We start from the raw sequence: 17343 nt of genomic DNA on the forward strand, positions 1-17343 counted from the left end.
AAGCTGGGCTCACAAGGGCAAACGGGAGGCAGTGCACATGGAGAGTCACTCACCTGCCCCATCCCCACGCCACCCCACCCCAGCGCACCCCTCCTCCCTAACAGTGTTCTGGAAGTGCCACAGGGGGATACCTTTGTCTGTACCCCCAAATACCCACTGCGTAGTGAGATTTAAAGAAAAATGCCAAGAGGGAGGAAAAAATGGCTGAGAATGATCTATGGAATTAAGTATTGCTTCAGTTGGAAAAATGGGTAGGTGAGAGGGAGGCGGGGAGGAAAGAGTGAGTAAAGACTGAGGAAGAATCAGTAAGCACCATCTACGCACGTTGGGATGAGTTTGACGACTTCCATGAGGTAGTGCATAAAAATATCAAGGGTAATTATGTCTGAGTGAGAAGTTCGTGAGTAAGGCTTAGTTTTTCTTTACCTCCGCATTGTTGCCCCGCACACCCACGTTTACTACAGGGACCGGACTGATGTTTATTCCTCTCAAAGCAGCCACCGGCTCGTGTTCCCGGTGAATGGTTTCTAGCAGCAGGCACTCTGTGTGCCGTGGCCGCGTGGTCTACAGGAAAGGTATGAGAGAACTGCAGCTGAGCTTGGGCGTCCATAGGTTGGCATAGAAACCTAGGGAACACATAGAGGAGCGGCTGACTGCTCTCCACCCTGGAGACCTTTCAGAGGTTTTGCTGTTCTGCAGATTCATTAAGAAAAGCCCTTTAGGGGCCGGAGAGATGGCTTAGCTGTTAATAGCACTGGCTGCTCTTCTAAAGGACCTGAGTTTGGTTTCCAGTCCCCGCATGTCAGTTCCCAATCATCTGTAACGCCAGTCTTAACTCCAGCGCAACACCCTCTTCCAGTCTCCATAGGACCAGGCAAATACGGTGCACAGACATATATGCAGGCAAAACATCCATACTCAGGGAGTTAGTGAACAATTAAAATGTCCTTTACCCTGCGCAAAGTGGTATTCACTTGCGAACTCCCCACTCTAAGGGTAGAGGCAGGGGGTTGTAAGTTCAGGGCTAGCCTAGGCTAACTGGTGAAACTTTGACTCTGAAAGCAAAAGAAAAGATGACGAAAGTAGGTCACATACAAGATAGCAGGGTGAGGTAAGTGTCTGGGTAACACACAGAGCCCGTCTCCATAGTTACAAATGGTCTTTGAGTAGCAGGCCAGTCAATGCTGAGGTTGTCATCCCCCAGGGGCCTGGAGCTCAGTAAAGACCACAGTCACTCTGGGGCCTCAGACACTCATTGATTTAGCCCATCGATATGCTATTCTCAAGTAGGATATCGGGTCCTAAGCAAATTAATAATGGTAAGCTACTGTGATCACTCACAGATAATTTGGAGTCAACCCCAAGACACTCGTACTGGGCTTTCTAGAGCCCAGTGAATGTTTCTTAGAGCCTCTGCTAACAAAAAAGGAACTGGCGCTGTTTTTCCACTCTGGTCCTCATTTTTGGTCCTATATCTAATTATAGTAACCTTGCCAGTGTCATCATTTAAGGATTAGGGACATTCAAAGGGGATAGGCCATGCGAACTCTGCCTGCTAGGGTTTGAATCAAATGTTCCTACAGGTTTGCTCTACGGTAGGGTGTGGGTCACTGGGGCGGGGGTGAGGGTGGGGCCCCATTTTCTGTCTGCTTTCTGCTTCCCAATTCTGCTGATATGTAGGAAAGGCCAGGAATCTCAGACCTGGCTCCCTCTCCAGTGCAGCTACTTGATACCTACCATCTCCCCTGCCATGATGACCCATGTCCCCCCCAAAACCATGAGCCAAAATAAAGGCTTCCTCTTCAAGCTGTCACATCAGATTATCTGATCACCGTGATGACAAAAGCGACCACTGTGCCCCTTTAGGTACTGGATGCTCACAGGAGAGCCATAAGTGTCCCCACAGGTCTGTGCAGTAGAGTTGTACCTTGTCTTCCCTGTAGGGAAGGACCATGGGAGGACCCACCTCTCATTCACCGCCTTCCAGGATGCAGCTTTCACCAGACACCCAGTGTCAATCTTAGATTCCTCCCGGCACAACTCCGAGGAACGAGGAACGTCTGGTCTTTATAAATCTCTCAGGATCCAGGATCCTATCATAAGAGCACAAACAGGGCACCCTCCCCTGCCATTGCCGCAGACTCACTGGGTCAGGACACGCTGTTTCTCTCGGTTGTCTTTCCCTGACATCTTTTCCTGAACGTTGGACTAAGTAATTCATCACGTGGTAAGCCCACATCAAGCTACACACACCTCCGGGGCAGAAGCATGAGTCACCAGGAGGAAATTTGTGGCAGGGGTGGCACCGGGGCTGAGCTTTTCTCAGTGTGGTTGTTGCTGGAGCGTTTCCCACCGGTTCTCACAATCCTCACCCACTCTCCTGTGTCCTAGAAGGCACGCAGACCATCACCGCTTTCTGTGCATCCCTTGTTCAAAACTTGTACAAATTGAATACAACGGAAGAGAATGTGCTTTATGATTTTTGGTATGGAATGGGAGTTCCGGGTAACTCGAGACGCCCCACATCTCTCCCCGAAGCAGCCTGGCAGGTGCTAACTGCTGAATAACTCCAAGTGTGGGCCCCATAAACCTGCCGCTCATTTAGATGTACAGTACGTGTTTGTGTTTCCAATCAAATGCCGCTGGGTGAATTAAGATCAAGGCTTCCTCTTGACAAGTTTTCCGTTACTTTATGGCCAATTTCCCTCGGATGAAGCTGGAATGGAACCTTCCCTTTCCTCAGATGCCGTTAACAAAGGTGATTTCAAAGAATGGTAATTGTTTCTCTGTAGCTAAATGGGAAACGAGAGGCAGGAAGAACCACCCTTTACCTTACGCTACGAAAACCCCGCGCCTGGTAAGTCTGCCCACCCCACGGAGAACTGAAACGCTATAAAAGTCCCCAGAGTCCCTTCGCTCCAGGTCCCACTGGTTCTGCTGCAGGTGGAGAGCTTAATTCTCATTGTCGCCAGCGAGCATTGCGCTATCTCTGCCGACAGCTTGCTTTAGCCCTAACCGAAACATCACGGTTTCCTGTTTTGCTCAAGCCAGCATGTGGCGTTAAGATACACAGCAAGGTTCAAAATTAGACAACGTTAAGCGACCATCTGGGATCATCTGAGACTCTTTCGGCAGCCATTGAGAGGCAGTCTTGAACCACGGACCTTCTATGGTTGAAGAAGCTGTGTTCTGACTGAGCATTCTGTTTGGCAAGCTCGGAATCATTCACACAGGCAGAATCCCTAGCTGTTTTGATCCTCTGGCTGCTACCATCGCTGACTCTGACCACAGTACTAGTTTGCTGCTTAGAACAACAGTTCTCTTTGCTGAAACCAAGAGCTACTCTAATCACATTATCCCGACGCCAAAACAACCCAGCCGAAACACAAATCTGAGGTAGTTGCGTCTCTACCTCAAAAATGCTTTCAGGATAAATCTAAGCTCTGGGGGATGTTCAACGTCCTACCCAAACCTTCACAGTAGCCTGATATCGGTTTCTGTGCTTTTCCAGGTGGGTGCGAGTTTCAGAGTTGGGGGTGTGCTTCACCTGTTATTTGCTGCCTCCTGGGACCTACACACTATGCTGGGTACAAGGTAGGCACATGCATATAGCAGACTAAGGAATGAATGCATATTGCTTAACATCTTGGCAGGCTAACTTAAGCCTGGAAGTTACATAGCTCACTACTACAGAGCCTGAACACACCCTTTGCTCCAACATCTGGTCTACCGTTTGGAAGGTCTGTGTTTTCAAAAGACTCAGAAGGTTGGGGATTTAGCTCAGTGGTAAAGCGCTTGCCTAGCGAGCGCAAGGCCCTGGGTTCGGTCCCCAGCTCTGGAAAAAAAAAACAAAAACAAAAACAAAAACAAAATCAAAAGATGCAGAAACAAAGGCTAGGTATGTAAACTCTTTCTTCCCCCCTTTATCATTTTTGTCCACTCTTGAGTAATGAGTCCATTAACCAGGTGTATTCACATATAATACAATCAAGTGCAGTATGATCACAGCTAGACTCAACAAGGATTTGCCGAGGTTTGATTCTTACAAAACATAATGGGACTAAATTATGTTCAAGAAGGCAGACGAGACCGGAAGATAGGTGAGGAAGTCCAACGGAAATAGTATGGGGCCAAGGATGTCCACAGCTACAAAGAGTGGCTTGGCACTTGCTAGGGTATAATGCTAATACAGCCATGGGTAGTAGAGTAGCATTTCCAGCAGCAATGAAGTTCATGCACAGTGCTGGTCCACAGGATCATACGACCGGGATTCTGTCTTGTGTGTGTAAGTATGCTCTGTGTGCAGAGCAGCAGAACTCTCAGGGTCAAGTGCTGTTTGACCACACTTACTCCTCCACTGGGCAGGGCTTGGGTCTTTAATCTCATTCCCTTTCCTCTCCAATCCTGACTACCTAGTAGGTGGTTATTGTTTATGAGATGAGAGGACTGATGTGGGCAGTCTAAAAGAACGTCTCCCTCCCTTGCTTACAGGGGAACTTTAGAGAGAAAGCTTTGGTCTGGGTCTTGTTGAATAATTAAATCTCCGGCAAATCGAAAGAATAGTATTTCTTTCTAAGAAGATGCATCTTCATTTTCATTACGCGCATGTGTCTGCGTGTCTGTATGTGGTCGTGTGCACCCGTGTGCAGTTGCCCACAGAGATGGGGAAAGGGTGTCTTATCTTCTGAATCTGGTGTTACAGGCTGCTGTGAGTCACCTGGTGTGGATGCGGAGTCCTCTGCAAGAGCAGTGCCTGCTTCTAACTTGTGAGTCATCTCCTGCCATGGAAGGGCAGTTTCTGCAGAGGAGCAGCAGACGCGTGTGGATGAGCTCCCGGAGTGTGTGCAGCCTGAGCTCAGGGGGACTGTAGGGACTGGGGCTGGAGAAGTAGGCTTCACGGACCCTGTTGGTCTGCCTAAGGTGTGTGAGCTAGATGCTCTAAGAAAAGGGAAGGCACTGGAATGGAAGCTCGCAGGGAACATAAGCCAGGCTGTAAGTAGAAATGCAATAACACAGTTCAGTCAGTTGAGATGTCCCACATGTGCAATTAATTTTCAGGATATGCTTCTTATAAGAAATAATTGTTTAACTCTGCACTTCAGACTGAGAACTCTCGCATCTGTGTAATTCTCCAACAGTGCAGATAGCTCCGTAGCCACAGAGACAGAAAATAATAATAATGAAGTTTCCTTTCCATTCTGAGCTACAAAAACTGTCAAGGTTAATTTTCCTCCCTCGTAGTTTTTAACAGGTTTCTTTTCTACCTGGAGTGATTCGGAGTAGGTGGTCCATCTCAGAGGTCAGGTAGGCTGTGGGATTTGCAAAACGACAGTCCTTCAAACTCTTGGTTGGCTGAGTCTCTAGATGACACCCTCTTCCCTACTGGGGAAAGGTAATTTCAGTAAATGAGTGGTCAGGCTGTAGCGTTTCTGCATGTGATTAAACATTACACTCCCCTTGGCCTGACCACTTTGTGTGCAGGATAACTTTCGTCAGCTATGCACAAACCTAGAAAATGAGGAGAGGGGAACTCAACCGAGAAAGGCCTGCATCAGATGTGTGTGGGGGGACATTTTCTTCATTAATGACTGATGTGTGCAGCCCACTGTAGGCAGTGCCACTCTGGGCAGGTGCCCTGGGTTGTATAAGACAGCATTGGAGTAAGTTGTGCAGAGTAAGCAGTCAGCAGCATCCCCCATAGTTTTTCCTTCTGTGCCTGCCCTGACTCCACTTGGTGACTGACTGCCAGTGATCAGAGCCAGAGCCTGTAAGCCAAATTAACCCTTTCAGTGTTTTATCACAGCAAAGCAAGCTAAATAGGACAGGAAGTTTTATCGGGGAGTGTGGCTGACCTGGCTATGATGCTTTGGGGCTGATTGTGGACATGCTTGTAATGTTGGGCTGGAAAAGACAGGGGGTGTTGAGAGGTTAAGGGGCTACTGTTCTGTTGGAGCAGAACTGATAAAAGTGTTCAGAGAAATGCAGGTGATGGAGGCCTGGCTTGTGAAGTTTCAGATGGAACCAGTGTCTTATTAATCATGGCTGTGTGTGTGTGTGTGTGTGTGTGTGTGTGTGTGTGTGTGTGCGTGTGTCCAGGTACGTGTACTCCTGGGCACATGCATGTTTGTGTGTGATGTGTGTATGAGTGTGAGCATGTGTGTGTGATGTATGTATGAGTAGGTGATGTTTGTGTGAGTGTGATGTGTCTAGTGTGTATATGAGCATGTGTGTGGTGTGTGATATGTGTTGTGCGTGTGATGTGTGTGTAATGTGTGTATGAGTGTGATGTGTTTGTGATGAGCATGTGTGTATGAATGCATGTTGTGTGTGTGTGATATGTATTATGTGATATGTATATGAGTATGTGATGTGTGCGATGTGTGTGAGTGTGAGCATGTGTGTGACTGTGATGTGTGTGTGAGTGTGAGCATGTGTGTGACTGTGGTGTGTGTATGCGAGTGAGCATGTGTGTGTGACTGTGATGTGTGTATGCGAGTGAGCATGTGTGTGTGACTGTGATGTGTGTGTGAATGTGAGCATGTGTGTGTGACTGTGATGTGTGTGTGAGTGTGAGCATGTGTGTGACTGTGATGTGTGTATGCGAGTGAGCATGTGTGTGTGACTGTGATGTGTGTGTGAGTGTGAGCATGTGTGTGTGACTGTGATGTGTGTATGCGAGTGAGCATGTGTGTGTGACTGTGATGTGTGTGTGTGAGTGTGAGCATGTGTGTGTGACTGTGATGTGTGTGTGAGTGTGGGCATGTGTGTGTGACTGTGATGTGTGTGTGTGAGTGTGAGCATGTGTGTGTGACTGTGATGTGTGTGTGAGTGTGGGCATGTGTGTGTGACTGTGATGTGTGTGTGAGTGTGGGCATGTGTGTGTGACTGTGATGTGTGTGTGAGTGTGGGCATGTGTGTGTGACTGTGATGTGTGTGTGGGTGTGGGCATGTGTGTGTGACTGTGATGTGTGTATGCGAGTGAGCATGTGTGTGTGACTGTGATGTGTGTGTGTGAGTGTGAGCATGTGTGTGTGACTGTGATGTATGTGTGAGTGTGGGCATGTGTGTGTGACTGTGATGTGTGTGTGAGTGTGGGCATGTGTGTGTGACTGTGATGTGTGTGTGGGTGTGGGCATGTGTGTGTGACTGTGATGTGTGTGTGGGTGTGGGCATGTGTGTGTGACTGTGATGTGTGTATTCGAGTGAGCATGTGTTTAGCACAGTGCACACAGGACGTCAGAGATCAGCTTTCAGGATCATTTTTCAACCTTGTTTTGGAGGCAGGATCTCGCCTTTGTTTTTGTCTCTGCATATGTATGCCAGGTTGGCCAGTCCCAGAACTTTCTGGGTAATTCTCCTGCCTTCTCGCTGTCTATTTCCTACAGGACTGTTGGGACTAGAGATGCATGACACGGGGTTTTATGTGGGTTTCGGGGATCAGTTTTTGGTCTTCAGGATTGTGCTGCGAGCAAGCAGTTTTACCCATTGAGCCCTCCCCAGTTTGCCTGAGTGACTTTTCAGAGCAAACTTACTCTGAGTTGCAAATTGTTCCAATTACATCAGGGCCATGTGCCCCGTGCCCCTTTAGAGTAGTCACGGCGAGCCCAGTCATTGGTGGAAGACTCTTCTCAACTATCTGGAGGCATATTCTCATATTCATTTCAGAATAATGAGATCTTTAAATATTTATTTCTTTCCAATAACTGGGTAGGCCTAGGCTCTTCGTTTTAATAAATTCTGTCCAAATAATGGCAAGTCACTGCTTAGAAGATATTGGCCCTGAATCCCCTCATGATAATGAAGCTCACACCAGCCTCACATTTTATCCCCAGCTGCCACTAGCTGTGACCTTGGGCAAATCACACAACTACTCAGGAATGCCTTTTGATAATTATTTTAAAGTTGCCTGCGTAACTCAAAAATTCTGCATATGTCTTAAGAGACCTGATTAGCGTAAGATGCTAGAAGAGAATTAACCACAGAACTACCAACTGGGACAGAAAGAAACTGATATTTATGGCACGAAACTAGTCCTTTTCAGTAATCTCCAAATGGTCAGGCACTCTTGACAGAGGCTTATATTAGAAGAAATTAAAACTATTTATGTAGACAGTATTTACTTGACAAATATTTATTAAAGAGCCAGCATTATGTTAAAACCTAGAAATATAATGACACATCCAAAGTAAACATCCCAGTCTCCGAAAGCCAGCTGCCTACCTGGGAGTCAGACAATTTTAGACAAGGAACAACAACAAACCAGAGTAAATAATTCTGTGAGATTTCAGCTATGAAGACACAACATAGAGCCCAGATCTAACCTGGGCGACATAGCAGGGAAGTCCTACCTGTAGGTGGGCTGTCTAAGCCAGGAACACACATGCTGCAATTTCTATGTGGGGAATTATATTGATTGGAATAGAGAGTAAAAGTATCTTTTGTCCTGTCTGGGTCTAAACACTTAAGACAGAAGCAGTATGAAACAAAGAATCCGAGCACAGTGTATAAAAGTCCGCACTGCCACACTGTATCAATTGCCTATTAGTTCACTGACTTTCAAGAGAATTCTTTTCTTGCCTCAAGTTCAAGGGTGGAGGCAACAGTGTTACTTAAGAGATAATCATTCATTGTCTCTCTAAACTTACAAGCATCCATAGGGCGGGAAGTGTATAGTATGAAACTTGCTGACTAACTGCCGTCTTCCCTTTCCTGTCTTTGCACCGCCTTATTTGCAGGACAGGAGTTGCACCTGCTGCTGCCTGCCCCTGAGGGTTACTATGCACATGAACCTTCCTAACAGGTGTAGCATCTCCACAACAAACCTAGTTGAGAGGGTTGTCTGCTGGCTGGTGCGGCCACATCTACACTGACCAAACGGAAAGTATAGGGTTTAGCTACATGATGCTAGGGCATGCCTGCTCCAGAGGTAGTGAAGCCACTCCAAAGACTGTCTCAGCACAGGACAACCATAAAGAAACTTAACATGTATGTAGAACTCAAACCTCTCCGCAACTTTTTTGATACCCGAGTTGTTTACGGACTGGTTATCAGAGCATGCACCCACCCCAATTAAAATCAGAATGGTAATTTGCAGGCTTCACATGCTTCAGCTGTAATAATGGCTTCAGCTGTAAATAATGGCATTTAGTTTCTCACTGGAGCAAGAGCACAGGAGTACCTTTCCTTGAGTCCTGGCTGCCTCATTCAGCCCAGGCTTCATTATTTAACTAATCTTTCTCCATTGTCTTTCCTCTCCTAGGAGATCAAAGGCCCTTTGAGGGTAGGAACTGTGTTCTTGCTTCAGAATGCCAGTTCTGAAGCTGTTAGGTTTTCAGTGAGTATTTGCTAAGGGCTGCAATGAGTTCCAAACCTTCAGAATGAACTGGCTACAGGACAAGCCTTTGTGAGGTTAGATACTTCAAACAGCAGTCCCCAAACTTTAATATGTACAAGAATCACAAGGAGGCTTGTTAAGTGGAGTCCCACATTGTTTCCGATGGCTCTTGTGTTTTGACTCTTACTTTTTTCTTCTCCTCCACGAATATACTTGCAGTTGTTTTTTTTTTTTTTTTTTCTTTCAAAACAAATTTAGGAAAACAAGACCTACAAGGGCCTTGTGACCACATTGATGTTTCCTGTGGGGAAGAACCTGAGGTAAGGAGGGCTCTTCTGCCCCCACATCCTAACTTCTTTCAAAGCACTCACCAGTGCCAGGATCTACTCCATCCAGCTTCCAAAATCGCATTGGTTTAGACATCAGAAACTTTATTGCCACAACACCAGATTCTAGTTGGAGGGCAAGAGACAGATTTAAGTTTATTTCAGAAACTATGAGATACAAATAAAGAAAAACAAGCCAATGCGACTGAGGCTGGCTGCTGGGATAAAATGTGGCTCCTTAAAAGATGGCATGTAACCCGAGGGTTCTGTGACAAGAAGGACCTTGGGGAAGAGTTTCCCGTGGAGAACAGGGTAAGCAGGCCCTGAAGTAATTATTGGTGTACAAACGTTTCTCCGGTTAAAAGCAGCCACACCGTTGACACTATTAAATATTTTAAAAATTTACATTTGTGTGTGTGTGTGTGTGTGCGCGCGCGCGTGCGTGGGGTGTGGGTGTGCATGCGTGGGGTGTGGGTGTGCATGTGTGGGGTGTGGGTGTGCATGCGTGGGGTGTGTGTGTGCATGCGTGGGGTGTGGGTGTGCATGTGTGGGGTGTGTGCATGCGTGGGGTGTGGGTGTGCATGCGTGGGGTATGGGTGTGCATGCGTGGGGTGTGGGTGTGCATTCGTGGGGTGTGTGTGTGCATGCGTGGGGTGTGGGTGTGCATGCGTGGGGTGTGTGTGTGCGTGGGGTGTGTGTGTGCATGTGTGGAAGGTAGAGGACATCTTATGGGAGTCAGTTCTCTCCTTTCACCTCATGAACTGGAACTCCGATCATGTGAACAATGCCTTTACCTGCACAGCCATCCCACTCTTTGAAACTCTTTAACTCTTGGAAGCTGTTTGACCTCATGGCTCCTTTGGCTTTATAATTTCATCAGCGTTGGCAGCCTTCATGTGCCAATGCCTGAGTTAGCCCAAAAGCTAACTCTGAGCTTCCTGGACACTGAAATGATTTATCGCTGATTGGATTACCCAAATGTCATCAAATAGGGCTTAATAAATGGTGTCAACTTGTCACTAGGAATTTATAGACTTTCTAAAGAGGGATCCTTCACCCACACCTCTGAAATACGTTATGTGACATATTTTAGCCCAGATTAGTTACCAGCTGCTAAGCTGACTTGCCCATCTTTCCAAGGGACATCTACCTATTAATAGTAGCATCACGATCACAAAAAAGTATCAGATCACCAAGTGGCCAAAGGAAGGAAAGAACGAGGAACAAACACGTCGTTGGCAGGCACTGCTCCATCCCTGGAGGCTGCCTGTGAAGGGAGCAGCACTGTCTCAGCTCCAGTTGTCATTCACTGCCCCTTCCTTAGCCTCTGCAGCAAAGGGCAGGCTGGTGACAGGCGGCCCTTCTGTGATAAGGGCCTGTGCCCTGGAAATGAGAATCAGCCCAGTTGTGATTCACAAACTTTACCAAATGGAAAATGACTTCATCTACCTAGAAAGATCTGGACTAGAAACGGAATTGAGTTCTCTGTCTCCTTGCTTGGTGCTGGAAGACTTGGGTCTTTCCTCTGACAGTTGCTTGATTGAATGTGGAGAGAGAGAGAGAGAGAGAGAGAGAGAGAGAGAGAGAGAGAGAGAGACCATGCACAAGCGCGTATGGATGTTGCTCTATAAGTCTGTGTGTCTCTGGATTTTGTTTGGTTAGATTATGCTAGAATACTAGATAAGGGTGTTTCCCAAGGATTTGAAACACTGGTTTCTTCTCTTGTACCTGCCCAGTCTGGTTAGCCATCAACAGCTTCCAAAAACTGGCAAGCTACTAGTAATCTCTGAGTATACAGATGTGGGGCCTGCTATATCTCCCAGAGATGTGGAAATGAGTTTGAGGGGAGAGAGATTGGGAAAGAGAGCAGCTCTACTGAACAGAAAAGCAACTTCTTCATGACCATGAGCACCTGAGTGGTCTTTGTGTACTCGTGCCAGAATTGTAATTCCTTATCATCTTGTCTCTGAATGAGGGGGCAGGGCCTATGACCAGGCAAAGAGATATTTTAAGCATAAATGAACCAGCCAGACTCAGGCTATCATGAAACAAAAACACACGGTGATTTCATCTCAACAGGAATTTAGTTCCCAGTCATAGGTGACAAGAATATCCGTGAAGACAGCCTGTACTTTGCACAATTCAGGCGCTGGGGGATTAGGGCCACCTGTTAAATTTAATCTTAGAATTATGATGTTAATTCTACTGTGTAGCTAAACATAAACGCTACATATTTATCAGTCTTTCGGATCTCAAACTATTGATGTGAATGGTTTTCTACATAGTATCTGTAACTCTCCCCAGACTCCGGGGAATCAAATCTGACATCTGTCGGAATCCTGATTCAATGTTCAGGAGCTTACTGTGGTCATTGTGCTCAGTGTACTTGTGATTTTTCCTGAGGCCTGACGTGAGATTGAAGAGAAAAAATTAGTCCTGAGTGTCCTGTGGGAGTGTGCTAAGAACAGGAGAGCTCTCCTTTCTGATTCTGGAGAAAGGGTTTTCCTTAGCAACTTTCTAACAAATGATTTCCATCCCAGCCTTCTCACAGCCTGGCCTGATGGAGACTGTAGGAGATCTTGAGCAAAACTGAATCCAAGGGCAGCTTCTAGATGTTTGTCCGGGACCAGCACCTCAGGTGGCCACGTGGAATGGGAGCCCTGCCCACTTGGCAGACCAGAGCAGCAGGAGCAGGAGCAGTAAAAACTTTGATCAAAGCCCTTTGAACAGGGGTCTGCATTAGGTGCATGTCTCCTAGTGTCTGGGGTTTGCACTTGTTGCTTTGCTTGGTCTTAGTTTACAGCCTCGGAGTGGAACTGTGAGGTGGATTTCCTCCCCTCTTCCTTCCTCCTCTATCCCTTCTTTCCTCACTCCCTCTCTCTCTTCATTTTTGCTTTTTTCTCTCTTCCTTCTGCCCTTTCTTTCTTCCCTCCCACATAGTTCCCTCCTTTCCCCCTTCTTTCATTTCTTCCTCCTTCTCTTTTCCCTCTTTCATTTTCCCCTTCCCTCCTTTCCTTTTTCCTCCCTCCCTCCTTCATTCCTTCCTACTTCCCTCCTTTACTTTCTCCTCCCCAACTTCTTTCCTTCCTCTCTTCTTCCTTCTTTCCTTCTTCCTTCCCACCTTCTTTCCTTCCTCCCTCCCTCCTTCTTTCCTTCGTCACTCCCTCCTTTCCTCCTCCCCTCCTTCCTTTCTCCTCCCCTCCTTCCTCCCTCCTCCCCTCCTTCCTTCCTTCCTCCCTCCTTCCTTCTTCCTCCCCTCCTTCCTTTCTCCTCCCCTCCTTCCTTCCTTCCTTCCTTCCTTCCTCCCTCCTTCCTTCCTCCTCCCCTCCTTCCTTCCTCCCTCCCTCCTTCTTTCCTTTGTCACTCCCTCCTTTCCTCCCTCCTTCCTTCCTCCTCCCCTCCTTCCTTCCTTCCTTCCTCCCCTCCTTCCTCCTCCCCTCCTTCCTTCCTCCTCTCCTCCTTCCTTCCTCCTCCCCTCCTTCCTTCCTCCTCTCCTCCTTCCTTCCTCCTCCCCTCCTTCCTTCCTCCTCCCCTCCTTCCTTCCTTCCTTCCTCCCTCCTCCCCTCCTTCCTTCCTCCTCCCCTCCTTCCTTCCTTCCTCCCTCCTTCCTTTCTCCTCCCCTCCTTCCTTCCTCCTCCCCTCCTTCCTTCCTCCTTCCCTCCTTATTTCCTCATCTCTGCTCTCTTCCCTTCCATTTCCTTCACTCCCTTCTCTTTGCTTTCCTCACTCTGCTCTTTCTTCCCCCTCCCTTTCCTTTTTCGTTCTTCACTTCATCCCCTCCTTTTTTGTCTTTCTTCCTTCTGTCTCTTCTTCCCTTCCTCCCTCTACTACTTCTTTTGGACTTTGATACAGGATATCCCTATGTAACTCAATCTGACCTCAAACTTGCCATTCCCCTTCCTCATGCTCTGTTGTGTTGGGGTCGCAGACAGGAGCATACCTCCTGGGAGATGATGTTTTCTAGGGGTGAATTGGATTGATATGTGAAGAATCCCATGTCACAGCACTTGGAGTTTCCCTTTCGTCTACGGAGTACTTCCGGTTACAGGCATTGTCACACACAGAAAGGTTGTTATTCGTCCTAATCACACAACTCTCTGATACACTGAACTTGGAATCAGCACACCTGTTTCCATAAGCAGTTTTAAAAGATGGCTCTTAAACTCAATCCTTCTATTTGAACACTGGGCTGCAGAAGGAACAAAATATTTGGGAAATCTTCTCATATCCATCAGAGCTTGCAAGGCATTGATTGATCTTTTGACATTTCTTATTCATGAATATTTCCAGAATTTGAGGTGGGTTCCTACTAAACACTGAGTGTGAAAATCCAGCACCGTACTTTGTTCAAGTCATGCCAATGACCTACACAGAACACCATATCCATCCCCAGCCGGAAGCCAGAGCTAAACTTCCTCACAAGCACAGTCCTTATCAGCAGCTTGCACATGCAGATCCCAAGTATACAATCAATCAACAACCAAGAGAGCAAACAGAAGCTCAGACGTCATTAGACCTGTGCTCTGGCATTTACAGCCTACTCCCAAGTGGCTTCCTCCTCAGACAGCCTCCTCCTGTCCACCCCTCTGAAGTCTCTTAGGTGCAACGTCCACATTTTCAAAGAAATACCCCTTACTTCTGGAGAACATGAGCTCCCTCCTTGGTGAGCCCAGAAGCATCGTGTGTACCAGTGCTGACTGGCCATGTTTGCCTTTCAGTGTTTCTTGTTACACAGCTCAGGACATGCTGTTTTCCTCAGGCACTCAAGGATAGGAAAGCTGAGCCCTGCATGCAATCCCCCTGGCGTCTCCCATCTTTAGCATTCTGTAGAGCACAGGTGAGTCGCAATATTTTGATTGTCACTTAAAGTCTGACTTACTCATGTGTGACAAGAGCTACCTTCTCACACAGAGGGAGCATCTGCAAATGTAACTTTGGCTGGCATTCATAACACGCAGTAAGATACAAAGTAAAAGAGTTGAGAGGTTTCAAGCCATCTTCTAGACACGGAGTGAAAGTGTGTTTTAATAAAAACACACTGGCAATTTCAAATAATCAGAGATGCATTTAAATTGTATTAAAACATCTTTGGAATCAGGAAACTTGATTAGGTTTCTCCCAGAGGCTTCCTACACTGAAACCAGAGATTTATTTATTAGTCTAAGGAAAAGAGGTTCGATTTAGAGGGAAAAAAAATCCAGCTTATTAATTATTAGCCAAGCCATGCAGTAGCTTCCTGGAAGGCAAAGAAAAACAGCCTTTTAAGCCAATTGGAGCCAAGTTTGCTTCCAGCCCTCGGTGCCTGCCAGAGCTAGGCTCCCCAGGGACCCGGGCCTTTCAGCCCAGAGCAGTCCCCAGCAGAGATCAGAGGAGAACCTGTGGAACTGAGCTGCCATAGAGGCTCTCTCTTCTCCCCTCTGGCGGTATAGGAGGAACCATGGGGCTAGTTCCTGCACCAGTCTGGTTTCCTCCTAACCCCCACCCTACCCCCACCCCCACAGGCTTGGCTGGAAAATACTAGGCTCCAGAAATTCAACATCCGTTTGCAACTATTGCTGGGTGTCCAGATCTAGACCAGGACCACTGGGGCTCCGGATCCACTCACACCATTCCCATTCCCTGATAAACTTTGCATCCTTCTTGGAATACAAAGTCATAACTAGCATGCAGCCCTTCCTGCCCTAACTGGTCTACCACCTTCCTGCTTCCAGAACTAACAGCTGCTCCCGCATCTCACCGCCCCAGGAAGGAAGAAGGGTCAGGGGTACGGAGTGCCCAGGCCGAGCGGCGGTGGGCAGGGAGGCGCACAAGCTGTCACCTTGTGGTCTGCTACACCGAGGTATCCGTCTAGCTGCCGGGGTCCTACGGGGGCGGTTCTATGTGGCTGGGGACTGCTCTCCACAGGCTGCGTGCTGCCAGTCGCGGTCGCCTGCTGCTGCTGCTGCTGCTGCTGCTGCTGCTGCTGCTGCTGCTGCTGCTGCTGCTGCTGCGGGGGCCGCTCCTTCTGGCTGCCGAGGCTGCTGTACACGAGCAACAAGCTGGTGCACATGGTAGTGAGCACTAAACACACTGCCAGACCATGGCGCTGCGGGCGGGCGGGAGACAGAGAGAGCAGAAGACAGTGGCTGAGGGTGCACCGGGGAAGCTTGCGCTCCTTATTGACACCAAGCACAGGTCCGGAGCATCCGCCCCAGCCTTCCCCGCAGCCAGAGAGCAGAGGTGACACGGTCTTGCGCACCCGTCAGGGATGCATCGCTGCTCACAGCCCGCGTCTCACAGTGGAGGGCAGGTGGCGCGCGGTGACCAGTGCAAGGTTGAGCGCGCCCGCCCAGGTTACTTTGGGGAGGAGGGTCTGGTGTCCACCTAAGCTGCTGGAATCCCAACCCTCCGCACACCCTCTTTTCTGGCTCCCTGGGGCTTCCTGCAGCGATCCCCGCTAAGTTTGAAAATCCGACAAGGAAACCAAAAAAAAAAAAAAAAAAAAAAAAAAAAAGTCAACGATGGTGCCTCCTCCCCGCCTCTCTGAGTTTGTGCCCAGCGGTCACAGTGGGACACCCTCCATCCCTGGAGAGGTCAGCCTGCTCCTCTGCTTTCCAATCGCCCTTTGGATCACTCGTTAAAGATTCAGGAGACCAGGCATCCCTAGTGCCCATCCCGGGTTCCAAGCCAGGTAGAAAGTTGTCTGTCACCAATGACAGGTGACCTCTTGGCACAGGGATAGGTACCCCGCGAGGCTTCCCGGATGGTCCCGGAGAACCAGAATCCCAGGGGTCCTCGCCTCTGCTTGGCAGAGTTGGAACAACAGACTCACCATCAGGGTCTTCATTTTGGGCTCCTCTTTTGTGCGGAATTCTCAGGCAAGCGCGTCCGGAGCCACTTTTTCTTGGAGGTTGTCCATGGCGGGTGATGGGGCGGAGGCTGCTCAGATGCTCACCTGGCAGTGAGGGCGGCTGAGCGGGAGCAGGAGCCGCGGGACCCGGGAAGCGCTGCTGTTGCGGAGATTAGAGGAGAATTAAAACTGAGCCGGACCCTCCGAGTCTCAGCGATCCACACACTGCCGCCTGCCGCCGCCTGCTGGGTCCTAGAGTCCTCTGCAGTCCCCCTCCCAACCCCCAAACCATCTTTTCAGTGAAGTGGAATTTCTGGGGCAAGACAGTTACCATAAAGGTCCACTCATTCCTTGGTTTGAAGATTTATTATCTTTCTATGGGGCTATCAAGCTAAAAGGACTCAGAACTCAGTTTGATCCCGAACACGGTAGCCATTTGACAATTTACTCAATTTTCAGGTTTGCGATTTTAATAAAAAAAAAAAAAAGTTAACCTCCCAAATGTCAGTAGATCGATTTAAATTTGCATTTGTGTTCACAGCTTGGCCAGTGCTGTCCTGGGCTTGTTTTCCTTAAGAATTACGTCGCTGTAATAATTTCTAGTTGTTTTCAAATGTCCTTTCCCTCCCCAGTTTTGCTTTGACAAATCGTTAGCCTCATGCTTCCTTTGGACCAAATGACTTCATTCATCATTTGCTCCCAAGAACACAATTTATATTTCTACTCAACCTTTGAGGTGCCTGGCGCTCATTTAAATGATTTTAAAGTTTTTGAAGCGCTCAGTGCATCCTCTTCACGTGATTAACCAGGAACTGTAGAGTCTTTCTAATGTCAGTGAAGAAATATTACCTGTT

The 17343-nt window shown here is 48.0% G+C and overlaps 1 protein-coding gene across 1 annotated transcript in view; it reads right to left on the reverse strand.

Moving 5' to 3' along the window:
* St6galnac5 (ST6 N-acetylgalactosaminide alpha-2,6-sialyltransferase 5) overlaps positions 1-16716 on the reverse strand; it is a 168225-nt gene extending 151509 nt beyond the window's left edge. The window contains 2 exon segments of the mRNA NM_001271361.2: positions 15479-15745; positions 16472-16716. Coding sequence (NP_001258290.1) covers positions 15479-15745; positions 16472-16486 — 282 coding nt within the window. The 5' untranslated portion in view covers positions 16487-16716.
* Positions 16717-17343: the final 627 nt, after the last annotated feature.

The sequence above is a fragment of the Rattus norvegicus genome, chromosome 2 (genome assembly GCF_021556685.1).
Source record: "Rattus norvegicus strain SHRSP/BbbUtx chromosome 2, alternate assembly SHRSP_T2T, whole genome shotgun sequence".
In the NCBI taxonomy this organism is placed as follows: domain Eukaryota; kingdom Metazoa; phylum Chordata; class Mammalia; order Rodentia; family Muridae; genus Rattus; species Rattus norvegicus.